Here is a 19051-nt window from a genome sequence, read left to right on the forward strand (position 1 = left end):
TGGAATCGGCAAGTCTGATATGACGTCATGTTTCAATGGACCTGTTCTTCTTGCCGAGTTTTGAAAACAATCCATATCTTACCATGTGCCAAGTGCTCTCCTGTCTTTTGGAAAGGCTGAAAAGGAATATGCGTTCGGAAGTAGTGCCGAGATAGTTGAATCTGACATCGACCAACCTTCCTCGCACATTTGCGCTGCTCATATGCCGCAAAAGCCGCTGAAGTAAACTTTCACTGCCCTATCCTTTTCTATTCATCTGTATTTTGTCTGCTGTCTCCACCTTGGTCTAAATGAAAATTCAGTCATCATAAGGACTTTCTTGCGTAGAGGTCTAAGTGGGCTGCTCCTAACGATCGTGGATTCTAGAGTATTGGATACATCTAGTCTCATTTTATCAAAAGTCTAGCATACAACTGACAGGAGAGGAGAAGAGAATTTCTCTTCAAGATGACGAAAATTCGAGATCAAATTACAGGCAATCAGCCGAAGGGCCAAGCGACATCTCTTTCTGAGCAAGCTGGCAGGGTCCCCAAAGGGAAAAAACCTCGAATTCGGCCTGCTCGAGGGTTTCGGGATCAGGCATGGTTCTGGCATGGGACATTGCCCGGATACTCAGGGCCATATAAAGTCTGTTGCAATCTTTGCAGAGCCCACCACGCAAACTAATATGATAAAGGTTGGATTGATGGACATTGAGGTGCCCGTCGAGCATCCGAGATCATTCTCGCATATTACCAGACACAAGCGGCACCTTCTGAAACTCGAAACTATTCTGGTAACCATCTACTATCCAGCAGCTCTCGACTCTGGTTTTGGCAAAGACCCAGGAGGACACTCAAAGTGGTCCAGGGAAACGTGGCTTCCTCGACCGCGAATATCGACGGCAATGGGGTACGGTAGATTTTCTGGTTTTGGCCCGCCTCTTGTGCCTTTCATGGCATTGACGACTATGCTCACCAAAATCCCGGCATTTCGAAATGCCTATCCTGCCAGGCATTGGCCACCAAAGAAGAAGTCATATGCTGCGGGATTTCAAGTCAAGAGTGAGGATGGACCAGTGCCCGAAGGTGAAAGCGTGAACCCCACTTTTCCTGTCATGATATTTAGTCATGGTCTCGGAGGAACTCGAACGGTGTATTCGTCTCTCTGTGGTGAGTTTGCCAGCTATGGCTTCGTGGTGTGTGCAATTGAACACCGGGATGGATCTGGTCCACGCACTTTTGTAAATCACACTGAACGCGGGGAATCTAGCGTCGAAGGTATAGAAGCTCGGGCAGAGCAGCCTATAGAGCATAGTGGAAACGAGAGGAAGAACAAATACGACAAGGTGGATTATATATTTCCAAAGGACAATCCCATCGACACAGCACCAAACAACGAAAAGGGGATCGACGCAGAGCTACGCGAAGCTCAACTGGAAATGCGACTGGCTGAAGTCGAGGAAGCTTACAAAATCTTAAAGAAGCTGACTGCTGGCCATGGTGAGCAGATTGCCAAAGAAAACTTAAGACGAAAAGGTTTCAAAGGCTCCAGTTCACGCGGCTTAGAAGGTATCGATTGGTCTAGATGGAAAGGCGTCTTCCACCTGGACCAAGTGACGATGCTGGGACACTCCTTCGGTGCAGCGACCACTGTCAATGTCCTTCGCAACAGAGAAAGATTCGACTGGATCGGACAGGGTGTTATGTATGACATTTGGGGCGCTCCAATCAAGACACAGGGAGAAAAACATCGTCCGATATCATGTCCTCTACTCGGAATCAACAGCGAAGCTTTTATGTACTGGCAGCAGAACATGGATACGGTCATGCATCTTACGGAGGAAGTCAAAGAGCAGGGCATACCGGCATGGCTAATCACGATACGTGGAACGGTGCACGTGTCGCAATGCGATTTCTCACTTCTTTATCCTCACCTTTGCACCCTTCTTATGAAGATGACTGTGAACCCGAAACGCGCTGTCGACCTGAACGTGAGCGCCACGCTCGAGTTTCTCACCCTAGTTATGAAGGATCGTACGGCGATAATCACCCGGACCATGGAAGACGAAGGTATCCTTGAGATACCTGAGCTTGAGCAGTTGCCAGACGTGCACAAGCCAGAGGAGAAGTGGATTGGCGGCAGGCTGAAGATACCACATGAGTTTCGAGCACGTCTGGTACCAAAATTAGAACGCTCCCTGAAAAGACAAAGGAGAAACCATTCGGTAGCCGATGAAGTGTGGGTGCACGTTTCGACATCGAAGCAACAAGTCAAATTATAGACGGATAAAGCTAGGCTTGAACCTTCAGAGAATTCGCAGATATCTTTTCTGTCAAGAAAATAGTATGATATGCCTGAATCATGATCCGCGCTGTTCATGAGCTTTGCGGATCGCGGGTATTGATCTAAGCTACTAATACCATCTAAAACCCATACTCCTCGCTACTGGAATAGTTAAAACCATGAAACAAACTAATCTCAGCGACAAAAATTATGCAATTCTCAAGATTTCGGTCAGATCTTACGATGATTCCGAGGAATTCTTTGCATTCTCCATTTCGAGCTCCTTCAATTGCCTCTCCAGCATAATTATCGCACCCTTGCTCATCTTCTTCAGTCCTGCTCTAATATCTTCGGCCGTCTCTCCTGCTGCAATAAGTTCCTTCGCTGCTCCAATCGCCTTTTCCAACAACCGCGGTGCTTGCGCATTCCGACTCCGATATAGCCAATTTAGGAGGTCATCAAATCCATCAACGCCATTTCGCAGGGCGTAAGTGATGAATGCTCTGGATCTGAAGTAAGTGCGCTCACTATATAATTGAGACGGGACTTTTGCATCCTCTGATCCTGCACGAGCTTCGAAACCGGCTTCATTGTAGTACGGTTCCTTCACCAGGACGAGGCCTAAGATCGAAACTAGCACCTGTAAGATTGTAGATCGCGAAGCTGACCACGCTTCACCTTTTTCCCCAGCATGCCATGTTCCTAAAAGGCTAAGACAGATTTTACCATTCTCGTAAAGGTTCGGATTAACAGGACCTTGGCCAGATGTCCAAGAGTGGAAGTACGTGTTTGGTGGTTCTGAAGGATATTCGGGTGGAATTCTGATGTCAATGAGAAAAGGCGCGTATTCGTAGGGTGTCCCAAGTGGCCCTACAATCAATACACGGAGTAAATCGAGACGTGATTCCCATGTGCGAACAAAAATGCCCTCAGGAAGGGAGGAGGAGAGAATGGCATGTTCTTTGCGTATTCGCTTCATTCGAGCGGTTGTTAGAGGGGCTGGATCTGGATATTTGTATGGATGATTCGCCGGCAGTTCACATTCCAGAACATCAAAGGACGGAGGAGCGTCTATTGCATCCTGGATCTTCACCGAAGACTCTTGAAGCGCTATGCCCAAATTTACTGTTGCATCGCCAGGTTTTTCTGATGTATCGTCCTTTGGTGAGACCAGGGAAGTAGCAGAATTTTCGGCTGAAGTTGGCGAAGCGTCTTCCATGTCGACATCATTGTCTTCTGGGCCTTCAGTTTCCGTGTCCCATTCATCGTCTTCTTCGACCGGCTCTCCATCTACCATCCAAGTTTCCTCCTCGGACACATCTTCATCGGACTCCAGATTATCACTATCGTGCTCATCCGCAGAATTGTACGGGTCATCAAAGGTGGGGGGATCTCCAAGCAGACTTGGTGAATCCGAGCTATACACCAGTGTGGTTGTCTCGGGTGGAATACGAACATCAACGACCTCTTCAGCGGCTCCCAAACGAACCGTAAGAGTTCCGTCTAGGTTGAGATCGATAACCTCTCCAAACCACCGTAGGTCATCTCCAGTCCCAGAATTGATGTCAAATTGACCACTTCTCTCACCAATAACCACGAAGTCTCCTCTTCGCCTGCTCAAGCCTCCAATTGTCCTTATGTCATATAACGTGACATCTTCTTCCGGTCTCTCTGCGTCCGGCACCAAATCTAAGCCCAATGTGGAACCTTCCAAAAGTGAGAGCTCATCTAGATGCTCATCCAGCCCAACTTGATTGTACAATACTTTCGCTTCAGGAAGCCATTTCACGTGTGCGATACGATCTGCGGGAGAAACAGACTGAACAACTCCAACCCGCTTAGGCCTGAAAATCCAATCTTCTTCCACTGTATCCGCTGTTTCATTGGTGATAACAATTTCGCCTGGCCAAACCTCGTTGTCGTCTTCCATGTTGTAGTCCGGTACGACTGCCGTTCCTGGAAGCTCTTCCTCGGTTTGGTCTTGCCAGGCTATCTTAGCGTTCGTCTTCGTGAGGAGAACAGTGAACACATTCATATCAAAGTTGTGCGTCTCGGAAGGACGGGTAGGATTGAAAGATGGATATTTGATCGCTGCGCCGGCTACATCTCTGAAACGCACTTTGTCGCCGGATATGAATGGGATGTGTGAACGATTCATGCCCACAGCGGTACGAGGAGACCTCGATCGGTCGTACACCTTACCACCACCCGCTTCAAAAACTGAGATCTCAAGGCGAGCAGGAGGTTCGTCTGATCGATCGAAAGATTGTTGTTTAATGCTGCCGTATTTCCAAAGCCAACGTGCATAAAAAGCTCGATTCTCAATATGCACAACGTCTCCGATAGGTTCGACGTTTGAATCGTAATGTCCAACGATCCAACGCCCGCGCCGAATATTACTCTTTCCCGTACGGACAATGACACCTATATCCAGAACAGTATCATTTGGATCCAAGGTGTTGATGCACTCTGCTGGGTTGTCAACTGCCACAATACTAGCATTTGGAAGACGCACAAGCACGTCATTCAGAGTCTCTTCTACCCGTCCTATCCACCCTTTATATATAACCAGATCACCCTCTTTGTAGTCACTGGCAAATTTCATATCCTCAGCGGAGACTTGAAACGGTATGGCGTGATCAAGAGGCGCTTGCAGAGTTCCATTTACAAGCCGCGACTCTTTGAAAGCGCTAGGGCATATAACAAGAGACATGCTAGTTTGCTTGACAGTTCCACTCATCGCATCTTTGGGGTCCTTTTTCACCACATCGCCCACAAGGAGAGACCGATCTGTTAGAGTGAGCTGGTTGGTAGGTACGAGCTCGGTGTATTTCTTCGTTTGCCAAGAAACGAGAACAGTGCCGGCAGGAGGGATTCCGTCGTGTTTGAATCTTTTCATGGACGTCAGCACCCGTCATAGCTAATGTTGCATAGGACCTGGGGACTATGAGGTAGTAGGGGAGCAGCTCTCATGCTTCTAATTAACATACTTCCTAAATGCCTCCCGCCCAATATCTTTATGGCACCTTAGGACATCATAGTCCAGGTGGGGATGTGGCTCATGCGTATCAACATCTGCCGTCGTCCTCTCTACAACGCCGATATGCCCAGGTTCATAGCGCATATCACACATGTCCTCCGTGTAAAATGCATCAACCGGGCGTTCTGTAAGTTCGCGGACAGCCGTCTGTAGCAAAGCCACTACCTCGGGGGGTTTGCCGTTATATGAATCCATGATCTTGCCTGCGAGAAGAGCTGTTTTAGAAGAAAAGCCGTTCGAGCTGAAGGTAGTTGGGTCAGTGAGGTCGCAGTAATTTTTCTGCTCGGTTACCGTAGAGGGTGAGATTCAGGCTGCGGGGCGAAAATCAGGTGGCGACTTTGCATTGTCAGTGATGCATTCAAGAAGGGTCACAGACTTTAAAACCAGGTTATCGTATGTGAGCATAGAACATAACATGCATTGTTTAAAAAAGGCGTTATACCGAAGTTTAACGAAGCCGCACACACCCCACCACATCCGGATGCGGAAAGCTCCTCCGACCAGAGTAACTCAGTACCTAGCATTCAATACACGTATGCCTTCTTCATCAAGTCAAGATCTACAACAGTATCATAAGTACAAAGAAGTCTTAGAATATAAAAATTATTTGAATAGTTAAGGTCATACGCAATCTCAAAGTGTACACCAAACACAAAGTACAGATTTTGTGCACTACAGACGCCTGTTGTGCGCATGCAGGCTTCTATCAATACACGTATTCCTTATCCTAGGATGCGCATGCTTCCCGATCACAAGCTGATCTCTCCCTTCCATGTACCTTCCGTCAGACCTAACATTTCAATACATCTTTGCCATCTCGGTCCAGCCCTTTCCTTTCTCCTTAGATATAGCAACAGCTTCTGTCTTTTGTGCACAAGTAGCCTCAAATTACGCTTGTTGACCTTGTCCCTGCTGCTCCCAACCCTGTCAAGATGGTTTGCTAGGTTTCTGATCCTGGCGGTCAGGATGGCAATCTGAACTTCCGGCGATCCGGTATCTGGCCCCAACCTCTTTTTAAGGGGCAGTGGTGCAGGTTCGTGATCGGACAAAGGAAGACCTCCAGGTCCAAGAGGTACAGAGGATGTGCGATGGGGAAGATATTTATCCGTTTCGTGTCGACCGAATGTCCGTATGCACCTTTCGACGTTGATCCTAAATCGATCCTTCGAATTACCGCTCTCAAGATTTGTGATTCGTTTAACTGCCTCTTTAACCGTCTCGTGTGCTGCAGCCCATTGCTCCATATTCTGCTCATGCTTCCTCAGGATCCTCGATTTGTTGACGTCTCGAACGTGCTCTAACTCATGCTTTGACAAGGGAGCCGGCTCAACCAGAGCTTTTGACTTGGTAAGTTGTGTGTCAATCTCGTGCTGTGTGAGGGAATAGTTGAGTCGTGGTTGATCTTTCTCTTCTCCTCCAGCCGTGTCGTGTTCACTCGCTGTGTCGAAGGAGCGGACGAATTCGGTCTCTAGACCACGAACTGGATCTCCCAATGCACGCGCGCGATTCAATTTCAATGCTTCCTGTTTCGATATATTGGCGGCTTTTCTTGCTCTCGCTTGAGCAGCAACATAAGGGTCGCGATAGCGATGTTCCCCTTTGGACTTTGCTTGATGCGATCGAGACGCCGAGAAGGTCCGCAGAGTCCACGCTCCCTGTCTGCAATTCGTGGAGGGCAGTGCCGCTACAATGAAATTAGCATATCCAAATATATGATTGAGCAGTTCACCAACAGCTGAGTGCTCTCAAGCACGGGAATTCACTTATTCGAGGCGGCATTGGATGACATTGGCTGATTCTTGATCTACTCTCCTAAAAAGTTCACCTGAAAGAAGACTAGATCTGGAAGCCTAAGGCTTACATGTGTTGATGCCCGAGACGCCACATCACATGATAAAATCTTGGCAAATATGCACGATCGACTATCAATTTTCAACTGTCCCGCAACAAAAAGTTCTGGAGGCACAACAACATCCAAGATGGCGGCCAAGAACCTTCCCCCAGTATTCAATGCGGTACGTTGAATTACGCGATACAACTCAGATGCGAAGCTAACACAGTCAACGTGCAGACCAACCAAGATGTCGAAATGCTGCTCGCTGCGCAATGCCATCTGGGCTCCAAGAATCTCCAGGTGCACATGGAGCCGTATGTGTGGAAGACGAGGCCAGATGGTATCAATGTAATCAACATTGGAAAGACCGTACGTACAACTACAAGGTCCATAGTTTTGAGATTCGACATGCTCAAATTCAAGGATGTAGTGGGAGAAGATTGTTCTTGCCGCTCGAATCATCGTGGCCATCGACAACCCTGCTGATGTAGCCTGCATCAGTGCCCGTCCTTATGGACAGCGTGCTGTCCTCAAGTTCGCCGCCCACACTGGTGCCTCTGCCATCGCCGGCCGCTTTACTCCGGGTAATTTTACGAACTACATCACCCGCTCGTTCAAGGAGCCTCGTCTAATCATCGTGACCGACCCACGCACCGATGCCCAGGCCATCAAGGAGGCATCTTATGTCAACATCCCCGTTATTGCACTCTGCGACACCGACTCTCCAACAGAATATGTTGACGTTGTCATTCCAACCAAGTAAGTCAAGATTAAAGCAAAAATAATAATGAGGTACTTTGGACTCACCTACGGAATAGCAACAAGGCGCGTCACTCCATTGGCCTTATCTGGTGGATGCTTGCGCGTGAAGTCCTCCGTCTTCGTGGCACAATTGCCTCCAGAGAAACTGAGTGGGACGTCATGACCGACTTGTACTTCTACCGCGATCCTGAAGCGGAGGAGAATAAGGACTCGGCTGGTGTAGACGAGTCCAAGGTCCCAGGTGCTGATGAAGTTGGTGCTGGTCCAGTCGACACTGGTTTCAACGACGAGTGGGCTGCTAACACTGCTGGTCCTGGCGGTGCCTTTGCTGCCTCAAGCCTTACTGCTGGTGGTGCTGGTGCAAGCTGGGACGCTGATGGCGGTGAATGGGCCGCTAGCGGAGCTGTGGAAGGAGAGGTCCCAGCAGCTGGAGGTGATCAGTGGTAAGCGTGCTGATTTCGCCTCATGGTGACAGCCGCACCACTGGCCCGTGCAAGTACGATTTGTATCCGCGTTTGCCTTTTAGTGATCCCTGATTCGATACGGATACCGTCTGACATGCAACAACAAAGTACTCCAAAAATAGAGCCCCGATGGGCAATCGAAAGGGTTGTATTTTCTTTACAGAGGAGGAGAAATAAGGTCGCACTAATGAAGGAAAGATGCCTGGCGTTTGGGCTCTCATTCATTAGCTCTACCTAGGAGAATGCCTTGTGCGTAGCCAGTTTCGTGTGGTTAACGTAATAGTTGCCCACTCCTCTTATCAGAAAATTTGACCATATAACCCAACATTCAAGTCTTCTTATTCTTTCTCTCTTGTGTAATATGCTTGTCTCATTCGTACTCTTCGTGCTCAGCAAAATTGACACTTCTCGCTTTGTACAACGTGCATTTTACTAAACTGGGCTAGTCTAACCTGGCGTATCACATCCATTTGTTCAGAATTCATTTTTGTGATATTAATACAGTCAGCCGCTTGACTCTCAGGTATCTGTCGTAATTTGTACGACAATCGTTATATAACATGATGGCGATTCCGTCCATATGCGTTTGCTCCTTTGCTTTGTGCCGCTGTAGCTACGATGTGAAGTTTGGAAATAAGCATGCCTCAAGAACTCGTGCCAATTCTCATGGAACGCACCGTCAAAGTTGGACAATGCTGCGATTACCCGCACAAAAATATGACGGGAGCCACTTCAGATATCATACCGTGCAAATAATATCGTTGGGGAATTCAATAGTCAGCTTCACGATGACTTGCATGAAGACTTTTACGGCCAGGGTTGGAGTGCAGAAACAGTTCAGGGCGCACAAGTATACACAAATGAGAGATTAATACCCATTCTTGGGATATGTACTTCGTTGTACCTTCTGGTTCGCCTTATCAGGGGATGGTAGATAGTCCAGTGCAACACCTACCATTTCGTGATACTTGGGAAGGAGCTGAGAAACGACAGCGAGTAAACAAAAGCCGAGTATAAATCTGATCTCTGATCCGCGGCTGAACTCAGTTCCTCTCCACGAGCTCGACTCAAGCAGCAGCATTTTCCCAAAACAATCACTCGCCCGAGCAAATTCGGTTCAGTCCACTGAGATTCCAGCGGTGCCAGTTGGCTCGATCGAAGATCTGCAAATTATCCCTTGTACCATTAATTTCACCACGACGACGAAAACAATAAAACAACAAAGAGTTCCGGCACAGAGGCTGTTAATCGAAAGATGAAGGCTGCGATCTTGGCTGCGCTCGCATCCGTGGCTGCGGCCACGGGCACCATTACTATCAAAAACAACTGCCAGGGTGCCATCGGCATCCAGATCGACAGTCAAGGCACTCAAGGTCAATCCCAAGTCATCCAGGCCGGAGGAAATATGGAAACGGATCTTTCTGGTGCACCTGGACAAGCTGTCAAGTTTTCGACAAGTGGAGACTTCGCGCACCCCATCAGCTTCGACTATACCATCGACTACCAGGACGGCAAGGTTTACTACGACGTTAGCGACGTAGCGGGCCATCCTTTAGATGTCTACGTCAAGCCGGCAGACGACTCATGCCCAGAAGTCTCTTGCCCAGCGTCGTGGCCCACGTCTGTCTGTAACCAGCCGAGGACATGCTACCCAAGCTCGAACTATGTGATCGAGCTCTGCGAGTCAACTCATAGCACTATCACGAAGGCGCGCATGCGGCGAAGTGTCAAGATGGCAGCGGGCATGCTTTGATAGCATATATCGGTCTTTCATTCATAGTAACGACATGTTGGTATCTGGAACACCTGTGGTTGTTTTTAGTTCTCGTCCTTCTAACCCAAACATGTTTTACCCCTGCCAAGCTCTTTTTTCGAGCAGCCCCGTTTCTTTCAAATCGTCTAATTAGGATAGCACAGAATCAAAATAGTGGGGTGTTATATTTGAAAGCTTCAGGAGTAAGCAAGTGAAAACTTCGTCTCCATTTCAATTCTCTTCTTCCCTAACAAGATATATGTTAAACAAGAAGTCGTAGGTAGAGCATCAGCGAAATGGTGCACATTTGTTATTTTCGTACAAAATATTCTCCAAACGAAAAGTGGTATCTCGATAGTAGAACCAAATAACACACCCCTACTACATTCGAGTCATATCCCAAGAAAGAAAAACGTAGTCTTCTTTATCGCAAAAATGAAATTCTTCTCGCCAAAATTGATGGCTTTGAAGCCCCCATTCCCAATTCCTTTCTCAAGAATAGGTCACATGGAAACGCCTTTTTCTCTGAGATACGCCAAACGCCTCATCTCCGTCAGGGAAGCATTTCGCGTTGGCAATGGTGGTATAGGTGGCACATTAGGCGTATTGGTCCCAGCTTTTGTCTCCACGTATCTCGAGGACGAGGTCGAACTCGACGTCTGCGGGCGTCGTGGTGACTTCGGAGGCAAAGCGGGGGGTAACAAAGAAGCAATCTCAGGGTAGGATGCGAGTCGCGGCTCTGAGCTCCGCGATGACCCGCCGCTGGTTGAAGTACGTGTCAAGGATAGAGTCGAAGCAGGTCGTTGGTCGTAGTTATTGCAGTGTAGATTTTGCAGGCCGCCGTAGTTGTAGAGAGCGTCAAAGACACGGCTTTGAACCTCAGCAGCAGGAGGCCGGCGTTGAGCTTCTGAGTTTAGCATTTCCTTGATAAGTCGGAACAATGGCGGGAGCGCGAATAGCGTCCTATCTTGCTTGATAGGAAGGTCGTTTTCAAGGATCTCCATCCATGCCTGAACCTTCTGCGGGTTGTTATGAAATGAAGCGTCCATGTGAGTGCCTTTGCCTCCAGGATTTTTCACCTTCGTTGCACGATACTTAAAGAATTCGTTGGGCTTGCGCTTGAGCATGAAGGATATTATATCAAGAAAAACACAAGCGAGAGAGTATACATCGCTTGCCTTCTGGTCAAGTTCGTTATTTGATGACTTCGGATCCCCAGACATTGATGATGGTGCTGTGCTCTTGCTCGAGGTCAAAGACATCTGATCAAATGGAAGATCCAGTGTTGGTGAAACCGAAAAGTCTTGACTATTCAATCGTGGCGGACCGGAATCCCGAGTTGTTATCGGTGTAATTGTGGCCTGGGAATTTGAGCGACTCTTGACGATGTAATTTCCTTTCGAATCCATTGAGAGAGCTGAAGTTGCCTCCGATGACGAATCACTGCCTGAATTACTCTGATCCGACTTCCGCCGCTTGTGAAAGAATCGCTTGGTTGGGATCGGTGCTCGTATTGTTCCTCGGTCGAATCTCGTCGTTGAGGTAAACTGTTCAGGAGAGCCGTAGTTGAACAATTCATCCGCTTCAAACCTCTTGTCCTTTTGGAATGTGTCGAGGAATCCCAAGTCCGCGAAAGCTATATTGTTATTCTCGTCGACGATGAGATTTGATGGGCAAATGGCGGTATGAACGATTCGTTTCCGATGCAAGTATGCTAGAGCATGAGAGAGACAGTGAATCCATTCGAGCAGAATGGTCTGTCGCTCCTGTTTCGAGACTTTCTGCATTGAGGCAGGTGTCCTAAAATCGATGAAGGATCGTAATGTGTGCTCGCCGACAAAAGATGTCATGATGTACGCTGCATTTTTGTGGCACCAAGTCGCAAGGACAGGCGCGATATGTTCATGTTCGACAGTGCGCATTATTTGCACATCTTCAAGGAATCTCTCTTTCAACTCTTCATCAATCTCATCTTTCTCGCCCAGAATCACTTTCCTTTTTGCATAGATCAAAGTTGGCATCTTCGGCAAGTGGAACCGCGACCATTTTTGCAATGCAGCAGCAGGCGCAATCTTGTGCACATATTCGATGGGCACAACTTCGTTGGGCGCATAGTCGATATGGCCATGGAAATCCAGGGGCCGAAGCAGGAATCTAAACTGCGTATGATAGAAACGCATGTTTAACGTGTCATCCTTGCTGGAGAGTGCAAGTCGCGGAATCTCGCTCAGGGCGATCGGCAGGTCATCATCGTCCCATGAATCTTCCGCGATGCCGAAGATCTGATCCGAACAGCCACATTCAACTAAAATAAGGAATAAGCGTTTCGCTCTAGTTAAAACCCAGTCCAGATATGTATCTTCTGTCAGACCACTGCCCATGAACATCGGCCGGAAAAGTTGGTCCCTCTCACTTGGTCGCAATTTGGACACGACGAATTCGCGCGTGACTTTGGCCTCGATCCGCTCGTCTGTCCACCATATGTTCTGGATTGCTTGATGAGGAGTGACTATTGAATGTCCAGCGAAACCGAAGACGGCGGCGTTGAGCGCCATTGTGTCGGCCGTCACGACCGTTGTCAGCGATCGCGAAGTCATCCTGGACGACGTCTATTACAATATAACGTGGTGTCACTGTTGAATGGATCATGTATAGCGCAAATGCGCGTTTGACCTCAATGAACGAAGAAAAGTTAAAGGCATGGCCTTGCTAGCGGGTTATTGAAAACGAAATAGAAGCAAAGCTCAGCGATATTGGGATTGGGAGCATGGGATATTAGAGCTTTGGGCAGCTGAATACGGGAGCGGGAAGAGCAAGCGATAGTAGAGAAGCGCGGACGCACACACAGAGAGAGACATAGATGTGTGGAAGCGCGAGGGACATGTGTAAGTGGAGACTAGAGATAAGAACGCACAGAGAACACAGTCCAATTCTGTGGCGCTTGGTTGGAATCATCGCATGGCACAGGCTGAGCACCAAGGGGATGTAATGCGGACAGCATACAGTAAGGAGCGGTTTAGAGCCTAGATGTGGGATGACCCCGTTCGGCCAATGAGGTCAGCAAAATCTACGGTACAGAAGGTTCTAAGCCAGACGTTTCTGGTGCGACAGGCAAGGGCATCCTTGACGGTTAGTCGACCTCGAGTGAGGGTAATGGTCTCTAATCACATTTCGCCTCTCCTTTGGTGGGTGGAAGCCGGACCGTCTCGACCCTGCACGATGTGTGCCAGTGCTAGCCCAGGACTTCAAGGCCATCGCGCGATGGGCCGTACACATAGATGCAGGAAAGTCTCCGGAGACGGAGCCGAACGGAGCTGCTGTGCGCAAGGGGAAAATAGCACGCGACAGGCCATGCCAATGGAAGGAGAGCGTCTTGCCATGGAGAGGATGAAACGAGGTGAGCGGCCGTTGACGCAAGTCGGGCGAACGCCTCCTCATGCTGGGGTAGATTTGGAGTGGCCAATGAGAGAGAGGCCTCGCTTGACTAGGTCCCCTATAGCGCGCAAGGAAATTCGAAGCCTTAGGCCTTTGGACGGCTCGTTGTGGCTGCGTTCCACCCGAGAAATGTGGACAGTCGTCTTGGATGAATTAGGAAGCTGTGAAAGGTGATCTGGACTATTATAAGCGCAGTGCAGGCGTGACTCCAGGCCAAGCTGGAGTCGCGTCGGTCCAGTAGCAACGAGGAATAGCACATGGCAGGCTGCTATCAACACGCATCTCTGCCGACTGAGCCGGCGCGCAGAGGAGACGGTGGGCTTGGAGGCGTTTGTTCTGAACCGCATGAGGTTTGACAAGCCCACCTGAGGCAAACGAGGAGGCCATCTCGAGGCGCGGCAAGCAAACGGCGGCATGGGTGGTCAGAGACGGTTTTCTGCTGTCCCAAGCTTGCGGAGAGCGGACGTTCACGCCGGTCGTTGCGAGAGGACGAGCGCACAGACCAAGCGCGACTTTCTGGAAGCACACACGCGTACACACACACACGCACGCTCTCTCGTTCACTCTCGCCCTCAAGCGCAAGCCACGCAGCCTTTGTTTGGCTGTCTGGCCTTTCGACCGTCCTGCATCCAGAAGAACCTGCTACGCGAAGAATGGCGCCGGCTCTTCTCTGATGGCGGGCTCTTGCGCAAATGCCTCATGCTTCCAGCGAACTCGCCCGCGATGCTACCCTGCTTTGATACCTGTTATCTCCCCAGCGATTTCGGTCGCTGTGCGCAAACACCAACAGCTACGCCCGACACAGTCGACAGTGGCGATCGCACAGTGGCCATATTGCTTCTTCCTCGCTGCACAAGCCACATGGGGAGAAGCGCGCTCGTTGACAGATCGACCGAGCCGCATGGCGGCGAGCCTTTGTGCTTTTTAGGCAGCTCACAATGCCTGTGCTATGCCATCCTTATTGGCTTGCCTTCCGCCACCCAGAGCTGAGACTGCTTAGACGCGAGAGAGCGCACTGACAAGATGCTTTTAGATGGTCGTCCTTGACGATTTGCTTTTGTATTCTCTGGGAAAAGTCTCTCGCTTCTGCTGCGTCATCCGTGCGTTTGCATTAAATCTCTCGAAGCTGGACTTCTAGCCTGACCGCGAAAGAAAGCGTTCCGCTGTCTTAGAAGCCTAGACCCTGCGACGTGGAAGATTCCAGGTACGCCGCACCGTCTGTCAAGTGATGGGGGCCTGCTTCTGGCCAAACTGCACCATCCATAATGTCCATTACTTCTGCCCCCACGGGTGCGTGAGTCTGCGCCTGATCCTCTTGAACCGCCACCATATTCGCCAGTTCTGTTTTGTTGTTCCCAGGTCGGACACCATACTCACACAGCTCTGTGTCATGAATGGCGTACCAAAAGTGGACACACCTGCATAGAAGTGCCCTCTTTCGTTTAGTTTTAAGCCATTTAAAGGATCTTTTGAGATCCGAAAGTGTCATTGCCGTCCTCGCGCATACGAAAGCCATGGCCAATGACTCGCGGAGCACAATGCGTTATTGTCCTCCGCTTCAGTTCAAAGTGCAACGACAACTAAAAAGCAATTTCAAGACTGTTTGGCTAAGAGGATACAGACCAAATTCGTCTCATGCGGGCAGAAGGTTTTAATGTTGTTGCAAAGCGCTCGAGCTGCAAGAGCAGATAGTACACTTGATCAAGGCGCTCCGCATGGCTGCTGCAATTAATCTGTACACGTTTGTTTCAAATTAGCGGCTTACAGCAATTACGTGTAAAGCAGCTGAAAACCTGAAGAAACTTAAAAAAAAAAAAAAAAAAATTGCGGACTAGCGACAATTTAGTCATACCCCATCTGTGCGTCAACTCTATGCACAGGCACGTCTCGAATGTCTTTCCCCATATCTTGACAGGCTCAAAGCGAATCTTGGGAAGTCCTGGGGGCCAATGCTATTAGCATGTTTTGCTGTTCAACTCCCATATGACACTTGCACTTTCAGCCTAGTTCCGCCATACGCATGTCAAACTCATAATCACCTGTGATCACCATGATATCATTTACATGAGTACCTTAATTCTCCTAGGCCCGTTAGTACCAAGGAAACCTGGTTGTACTTTTAATAGCACAATGCAGTGAAACCGAGAAGCTCCGTTTGATTCGCCAATGAACGTGAACATTTCTCACGTGTAGTCTGCTTATTACGCTCTTATGCGATGAGACCCATCCATCCTCATCGCCACCTACACAACAACGTTCTTCCTCAAGAGACGTTCGGGAGACACAAAGCATAGCACATAAAAGTAAAACGCTGCGATGGAAATGCCTGCATCGCACTTTCCTTGACGAGTATTCGCAACCCAATTTGAACCGTGACCAAAATGGCAACCGCGAATGCTGCAACTAATCCCCAAAGACCGTCTGTCGCAGAGATCCAAGTCCTCCTCTTGCTAAACTATCTTTCGGCGGGAAAAGCGGCGATTCAGCTGTCGTAGATGATAACCTCTATTTTTTTCCCAAAAGAGCAGAGCGACCTCGCCGCCTCCAAACTAGATTCAGCCGTGACGGGACGAAAAAGCTGCTGTCCACCAAGGAGAAAACATCTTCGACACCGCACGGCAGCAGACGGAGGATATGAGTTCGGAGAAGCACGAGCAGCAGGAAGCAACGACACTGAACCGCCGAGAACGTGGAAGTCATACAGCCAGATGAAGACCGCACGCAGCAATGGAAGAGCGGAGGTGCAAGCAGGGGAACGTCGGAAAATCGATCGCCAGGCGTAGTTCTATCGCCGCTCCGGTGAATATACCTCCCAACGCCAGCGCCGCTGTCCCCGTCGCGCCAGCAGCACACTCCTCAGGCTCCGGAGTCTGCTTCCGCTTTGGCTGTAGCGGTGGCGACAGTGGAAAAGGTCATCACAGGTGCTGTATCCTTTCATGGTGCGAAGACGGAGCCCTGTGTGTTGGTAAGCCGGGGAGGGATCAACATTCCACATCTAGGATGTGCCGGCAACGGATTCGAAAGAATTCCGATGAAATCACATGCTTCGTCTCCGACGATTAGGCTCGAGATGGTGAGCAAAAGGTGATTCGGAAGAAGTCTTTAAGACCTCTCTTTCATCTGCTACCATCGAAGGTTTACTACAAAAGCAGTGAGGATACGCAGGATATGTGGGAAACACAGTGATGTGGGAGCGAACGTGGTCGACACTAGTAAACCGCTCATTTTTCAAGCTTCACGCTTTCCAACCGATCGAAGCTTGCAAGAACAAGAGGAGCTTAGCTCGCAGAAAGTCTCTATGCACATGCTATCCGCCCGATTGATAGTGTGACGACGATGATTGTGATACGTGCTTAAAAGCTCGAGAGGAACTGAAGCCAAAATTCCTCTGAATAAGACAGGCCACGCCGTTGCCCATTCCCAACGGCAAGCACACCTTCTAGAGTGGTATATATATTAACGACAAAGACGAAAAAGCATCACGCATGACCCATTATCACAATGCAGAGCCACCAAGGAGTGTTTTGTGGCAGTAACGCAATCACTGCTCGGGTGTCCTGCCAAAAGTGTTCCGAACCTCCCGGTGTGCCGTGGTATTTGTAGCGGCTGATGGCATCGACGATATAAGACTGGAAATGGATGGTGAACAGTCAGATCATGTTTGTTCAATTCCCTCTCCATTTATGTAAAGCTGCTTCTTTTCGATGTATTTGATCACCTGGTTCAGAGGTTAGCAAGTATTTTATTGCCAGCCAATACGTATGTGAGGGCTGTTTCTGGGTCGCCCGCTAAAAGGGTATAACCATACTGGATCAGGAACCAAAAAACGTATGCTCATATCCTTTCTCAAAAACGTGCGTATCTTGGTGCTGCTGACGTCGTTGCGTATTTGCTATCTCACTGGTTAGGTTGCCTGACGAAAATGTAAAGGAAGAAGATTGACGCGTACCTGGTGTATGACCTTGATGTTGTCCCTCCACTTCGGCTTCAGCTTTGAAAGCACGTCGTCGAGATCAGTGCCCGCTCTCTCGATGACGAATGCTCCGACTGTGCGCAGCGTTGTCAGTAACCATGGACGCGTCCATCCAAGCCAGGGTGACTCACAATCGCAAAGGATGTGATCCAGATCGGCCTCTGCCCACACGCCTGGTGACACAAACGTTTCCACCAGATCGGCGCCGCCGAGCAACGCAATCTTTGCGGGAATCTTATTGCCTGTGCCGTCGTCTATTCCGCCCAGCCGCTCGTTGATTTCGTAACGGAAATGGTCCAGCACTTTGGCAGTCGGTTGATACTCCGACTGAAAGCACGCGGGGTTAGTCATTGGCTGGAGAGTGGCACGGATAGAGAGGACTGGACTACTTCCATACCTGCAGCGGCTCCCAAGTGTCCACCATTATGAAGGCGGAGCCTTGTTCCTGGCCCATCCCGACTGCCAGCTCACACATCTTTATCCGGTCTTCAGCGGGGGCGAGGCCCTTCTTCTTGTACGCGTCACCGACGGGCGATAAGTCTGTGCGATGTTACTTAGACCCTCCACTTCTCCGTGCAGTGCGTGTAGTGTGTACGAGACTCACATCCGCCCACGACGACGTAGTTAGTGTTCAACCTTGCCCAGTCCTTGGCCATCTGCAGCGCGGATGGTTAGCATAAAGAGCGACCTGCCTCGACGCAAGCAATTGTCATCCCCGCACGTCCGCCTCGTTCCAAAAAAAAAAGGGTGTTTCGCATGGATGGACGTACCTCGAACATCCTCAGATGCACTGGACCGGAGCGTCAGTTAGTACCGTTTCCATCGTGCGCAGACCAGAAAGGTCCTGACTCAGAGGGACGAGTAAAAAAAAAATCCGTACAATATGTGATGGGCGAAAAGCTGCCGCACGCGCACAGCACCAGCGGCGTCCGGCCCCTGTCCTTCTCCCCCAGCTTCATGGTCAACCTGCTCGTCGGCAAGGCATAGTCCTTCAGTTCGTGCTCGCGCAACTGTACGGGTGACTGGACAGCGCCGTTGGTCGGCGGAGCCTCGGCCGTCTCCATGGCGGCGGCGGCGGGGTTATTTGCGAGGTAGGAGCGAAGAAGTGGAGAGAGGAAAGGGGTTCGCCGGCGAGAGAAGACGGTGTGGTGAAGATAGGAAAAGGCAGAAGACGATCGGTGCACTCTCTCTCGCTATCGCGGCGTGTGTACCGTCCTCTTGCTCGTCACCGGGCAATGAGTGTGCGTGCGTGCGTTGCGGTGTTACTTGGACCGTACTAGCTTCGGCTGGGTGGGATTAGGGAAACAGGTGGGGCGGCAGCGGGCGGCGGCCCCCCCCCCCCCCCTCTGGCAGATGGGAGAATGGATCTTCGTCAGAGGAACAAAAAAAAGGCCGCTGTAGCCTAGTGCTCTTGCTTGTGCGTAATCGTCCGGATGTGAGTCAAGTCCTGTTTGGCCTGATGGAGGAAATCCAGTTTGACGCAACCAATCCAGTCTGGGCGCGTTGGAGCGGGCAGGTTGCGACG

The 19051-nt window shown here is 49.8% G+C and overlaps 7 protein-coding genes across 7 annotated transcripts; 3 read left to right on the forward strand and 4 right to left on the reverse strand.

Annotated features, from left to right (window-relative positions):
• Positions 1 to 79: 79 nt before the first annotated feature.
• PV09_00593 (uncharacterized protein) lies at positions 80 to 2498 on the forward strand. The gene is made up of 2 exons (XM_016353353.1): positions 80 to 627; positions 677 to 2498. The coding sequence occupies exons 1-2, from the start codon at positions 448 to 450 to the stop codon at positions 2261 to 2263; spliced, it is 1767 nt and encodes a 588-aa protein (XP_016218506.1). The 5' UTR covers positions 80 to 447; the 3' UTR covers positions 2264 to 2498.
• PV09_00594 (uncharacterized protein) lies at positions 2328 to 5720 on the reverse strand. Its single transcript, XM_016353354.1, has 2 exons — positions 5256 to 5720; positions 2328 to 5156 (listed from the first exon to the last, which is right to left on the reverse strand). Exons 1-2 carry the CDS (start codon positions 5498 to 5500, stop codon positions 2504 to 2506), a joined length of 2898 nt encoding a protein of 965 aa, XP_016218507.1. The 5' UTR covers positions 5501 to 5720; the 3' UTR covers positions 2328 to 2503.
• Positions 5721 to 5882: 162 nt separating this feature from the next.
• On the reverse strand, positions 5883 to 7107 carry PV09_00595 (ribosomal protein S15). The gene is made up of 2 exons (XM_016353355.1): positions 7039 to 7107; positions 5883 to 6989 (listed from the first exon to the last, which is right to left on the reverse strand). Exons 1-2 carry the CDS (start codon positions 7082 to 7084, stop codon positions 6055 to 6057), a joined length of 981 nt encoding a protein of 326 aa, XP_016218508.1. The 5' UTR covers positions 7085 to 7107; the 3' UTR covers positions 5883 to 6054.
• Positions 7108 to 7246: 139 nt separating this feature from the next.
• PV09_00596 (40S ribosomal protein S0) lies at positions 7247 to 8739 on the forward strand. The gene is made up of 4 exons (XM_016353356.1): positions 7247 to 7320; positions 7377 to 7508; positions 7570 to 7898; positions 7958 to 8739. The coding sequence occupies exons 1-4, from the start codon at positions 7285 to 7287 to the stop codon at positions 8346 to 8348; spliced, it is 888 nt and encodes a 295-aa protein (XP_016218509.1). The 5' UTR covers positions 7247 to 7284; the 3' UTR covers positions 8349 to 8739.
• An 881-nt stretch (positions 8740 to 9620) lies between these two features.
• Positions 9621 to 10118, forward strand: PV09_00597 (uncharacterized protein; the record flags this gene model as incomplete). Its single annotated transcript, XM_016353357.1, has 1 exon — positions 9621 to 10118. The coding sequence occupies one exon, from the start codon at positions 9621 to 9623 to the stop codon at positions 10116 to 10118; it is 498 nt and encodes a 165-aa protein (XP_016218510.1).
• A 299-nt stretch (positions 10119 to 10417) lies between these two features.
• Positions 10418 to 12673, reverse strand: PV09_00598 (uncharacterized protein; the record flags this gene model as incomplete). The annotated part of the gene is made up of 1 exon (XM_016353358.1): positions 10418 to 12673. The coding sequence occupies one exon, from the start codon at positions 12671 to 12673 to the stop codon at positions 10622 to 10624; it is 2052 nt and encodes a 683-aa protein (XP_016218511.1). The 3' UTR covers positions 10418 to 10621.
• A 4032-nt stretch (positions 12674 to 16705) lies between these two features.
• PV09_00599 (nicotinate (nicotinamide) nucleotide adenylyltransferase) lies at positions 16706 to 18793 on the reverse strand. The gene is made up of 8 exons (XM_016353359.1): positions 18407 to 18793; positions 18297 to 18316; positions 18131 to 18182; positions 17924 to 18066; positions 17658 to 17853; positions 17503 to 17600; positions 17362 to 17445; positions 16706 to 17271 (listed from the first exon to the last, which is right to left on the reverse strand). The coding sequence occupies exons 1-8, from the start codon at positions 18588 to 18590 to the stop codon at positions 17209 to 17211; spliced, it is 840 nt and encodes a 279-aa protein (XP_016218512.1). The 5' UTR covers positions 18591 to 18793; the 3' UTR covers positions 16706 to 17208.
• Between the last annotated feature and the right edge of the window lie 258 nt (positions 18794 to 19051).

Source organism: Verruconis gallopava, assembly GCF_000836295.1.
Source record: "Verruconis gallopava strain CBS 43764 unplaced genomic scaffold supercont1.2, whole genome shotgun sequence".
NCBI classification, from domain to species: Eukaryota; Fungi; Ascomycota; class Dothideomycetes; order Venturiales; family Sympoventuriaceae; genus Verruconis; species Verruconis gallopava.

Bases quoted from the DNA above. Each gene is read 5' to 3' on its own strand.
- PV09_00593 (XM_016353353.1), top strand. From the start codon at position 448: ATGACGAAAATTCGAGATCAAATTACAGGCAATCAGCCGAAGGGCCAA. The intron at 628-676 runs GTCTGTTGCAAT...AATATGATAAAG, and splicing joins GATACTCAGGGCCATATAAA to GTTGGATTGATGGACATTGA.
- PV09_00594 (XM_016353354.1), bottom strand. From the start codon at position 5,500: ATGGATTCATATAACGGCAAACCCCCCGAGGTAGTGGCTTTGCTACAG. The intron at 5,157-5,255 runs GTATGTTAATTA...GTCCATGAAAAG, and splicing joins GGGCGGGAGGCATTTAGGAA to ATTCAAACACGACGGAATCC.
- PV09_00595 (XM_016353355.1), bottom strand. From the start codon at position 7,084: ATGCCGCCTCGAATAAGTGAATTCCCGTGCTTGAGAGCACTCAGCT. The intron at 6,990-7,038 runs GTTGGTGAACTG...ATTTCATTGTAG, and splicing joins GTGCTTGAGAGCACTCAGCT to CGGCACTGCCCTCCACGAAT.
- PV09_00596 (XM_016353356.1), top strand. From the start codon at position 7,285: ATGGCGGCCAAGAACCTTCCCCCAGTATTCAATGCG. The intron at 7,321-7,376 runs GTACGTTGAATT...GTCAACGTGCAG, and splicing joins TTCCCCCAGTATTCAATGCG to ACCAACCAAGATGTCGAAAT. The intron at 7,899-7,957 runs GTAAGTCAAGAT...CCTACGGAATAG, and splicing joins GACGTTGTCATTCCAACCAA to CAACAAGGCGCGTCACTCCA.
- PV09_00599 (XM_016353359.1), bottom strand. From the start codon at position 18,590: ATGGAGACGGCCGAGGCTCCGCCGACCAACGGCGCTGTCCAGTCACCC. The intron at 17,601-17,657 runs GTGAGTCACCCT...CGCTGCGCACAG, and splicing joins GGATCACATCCTTTGCGATT to TCGGAGCATTCGTCATCGAG. The intron at 17,272-17,361 runs GTATGGTTATAC...CCTCTGAACCAG, and splicing joins GTTTTTTGGTTCCTGATCCA to GTGATCAAATACATCGAAAA.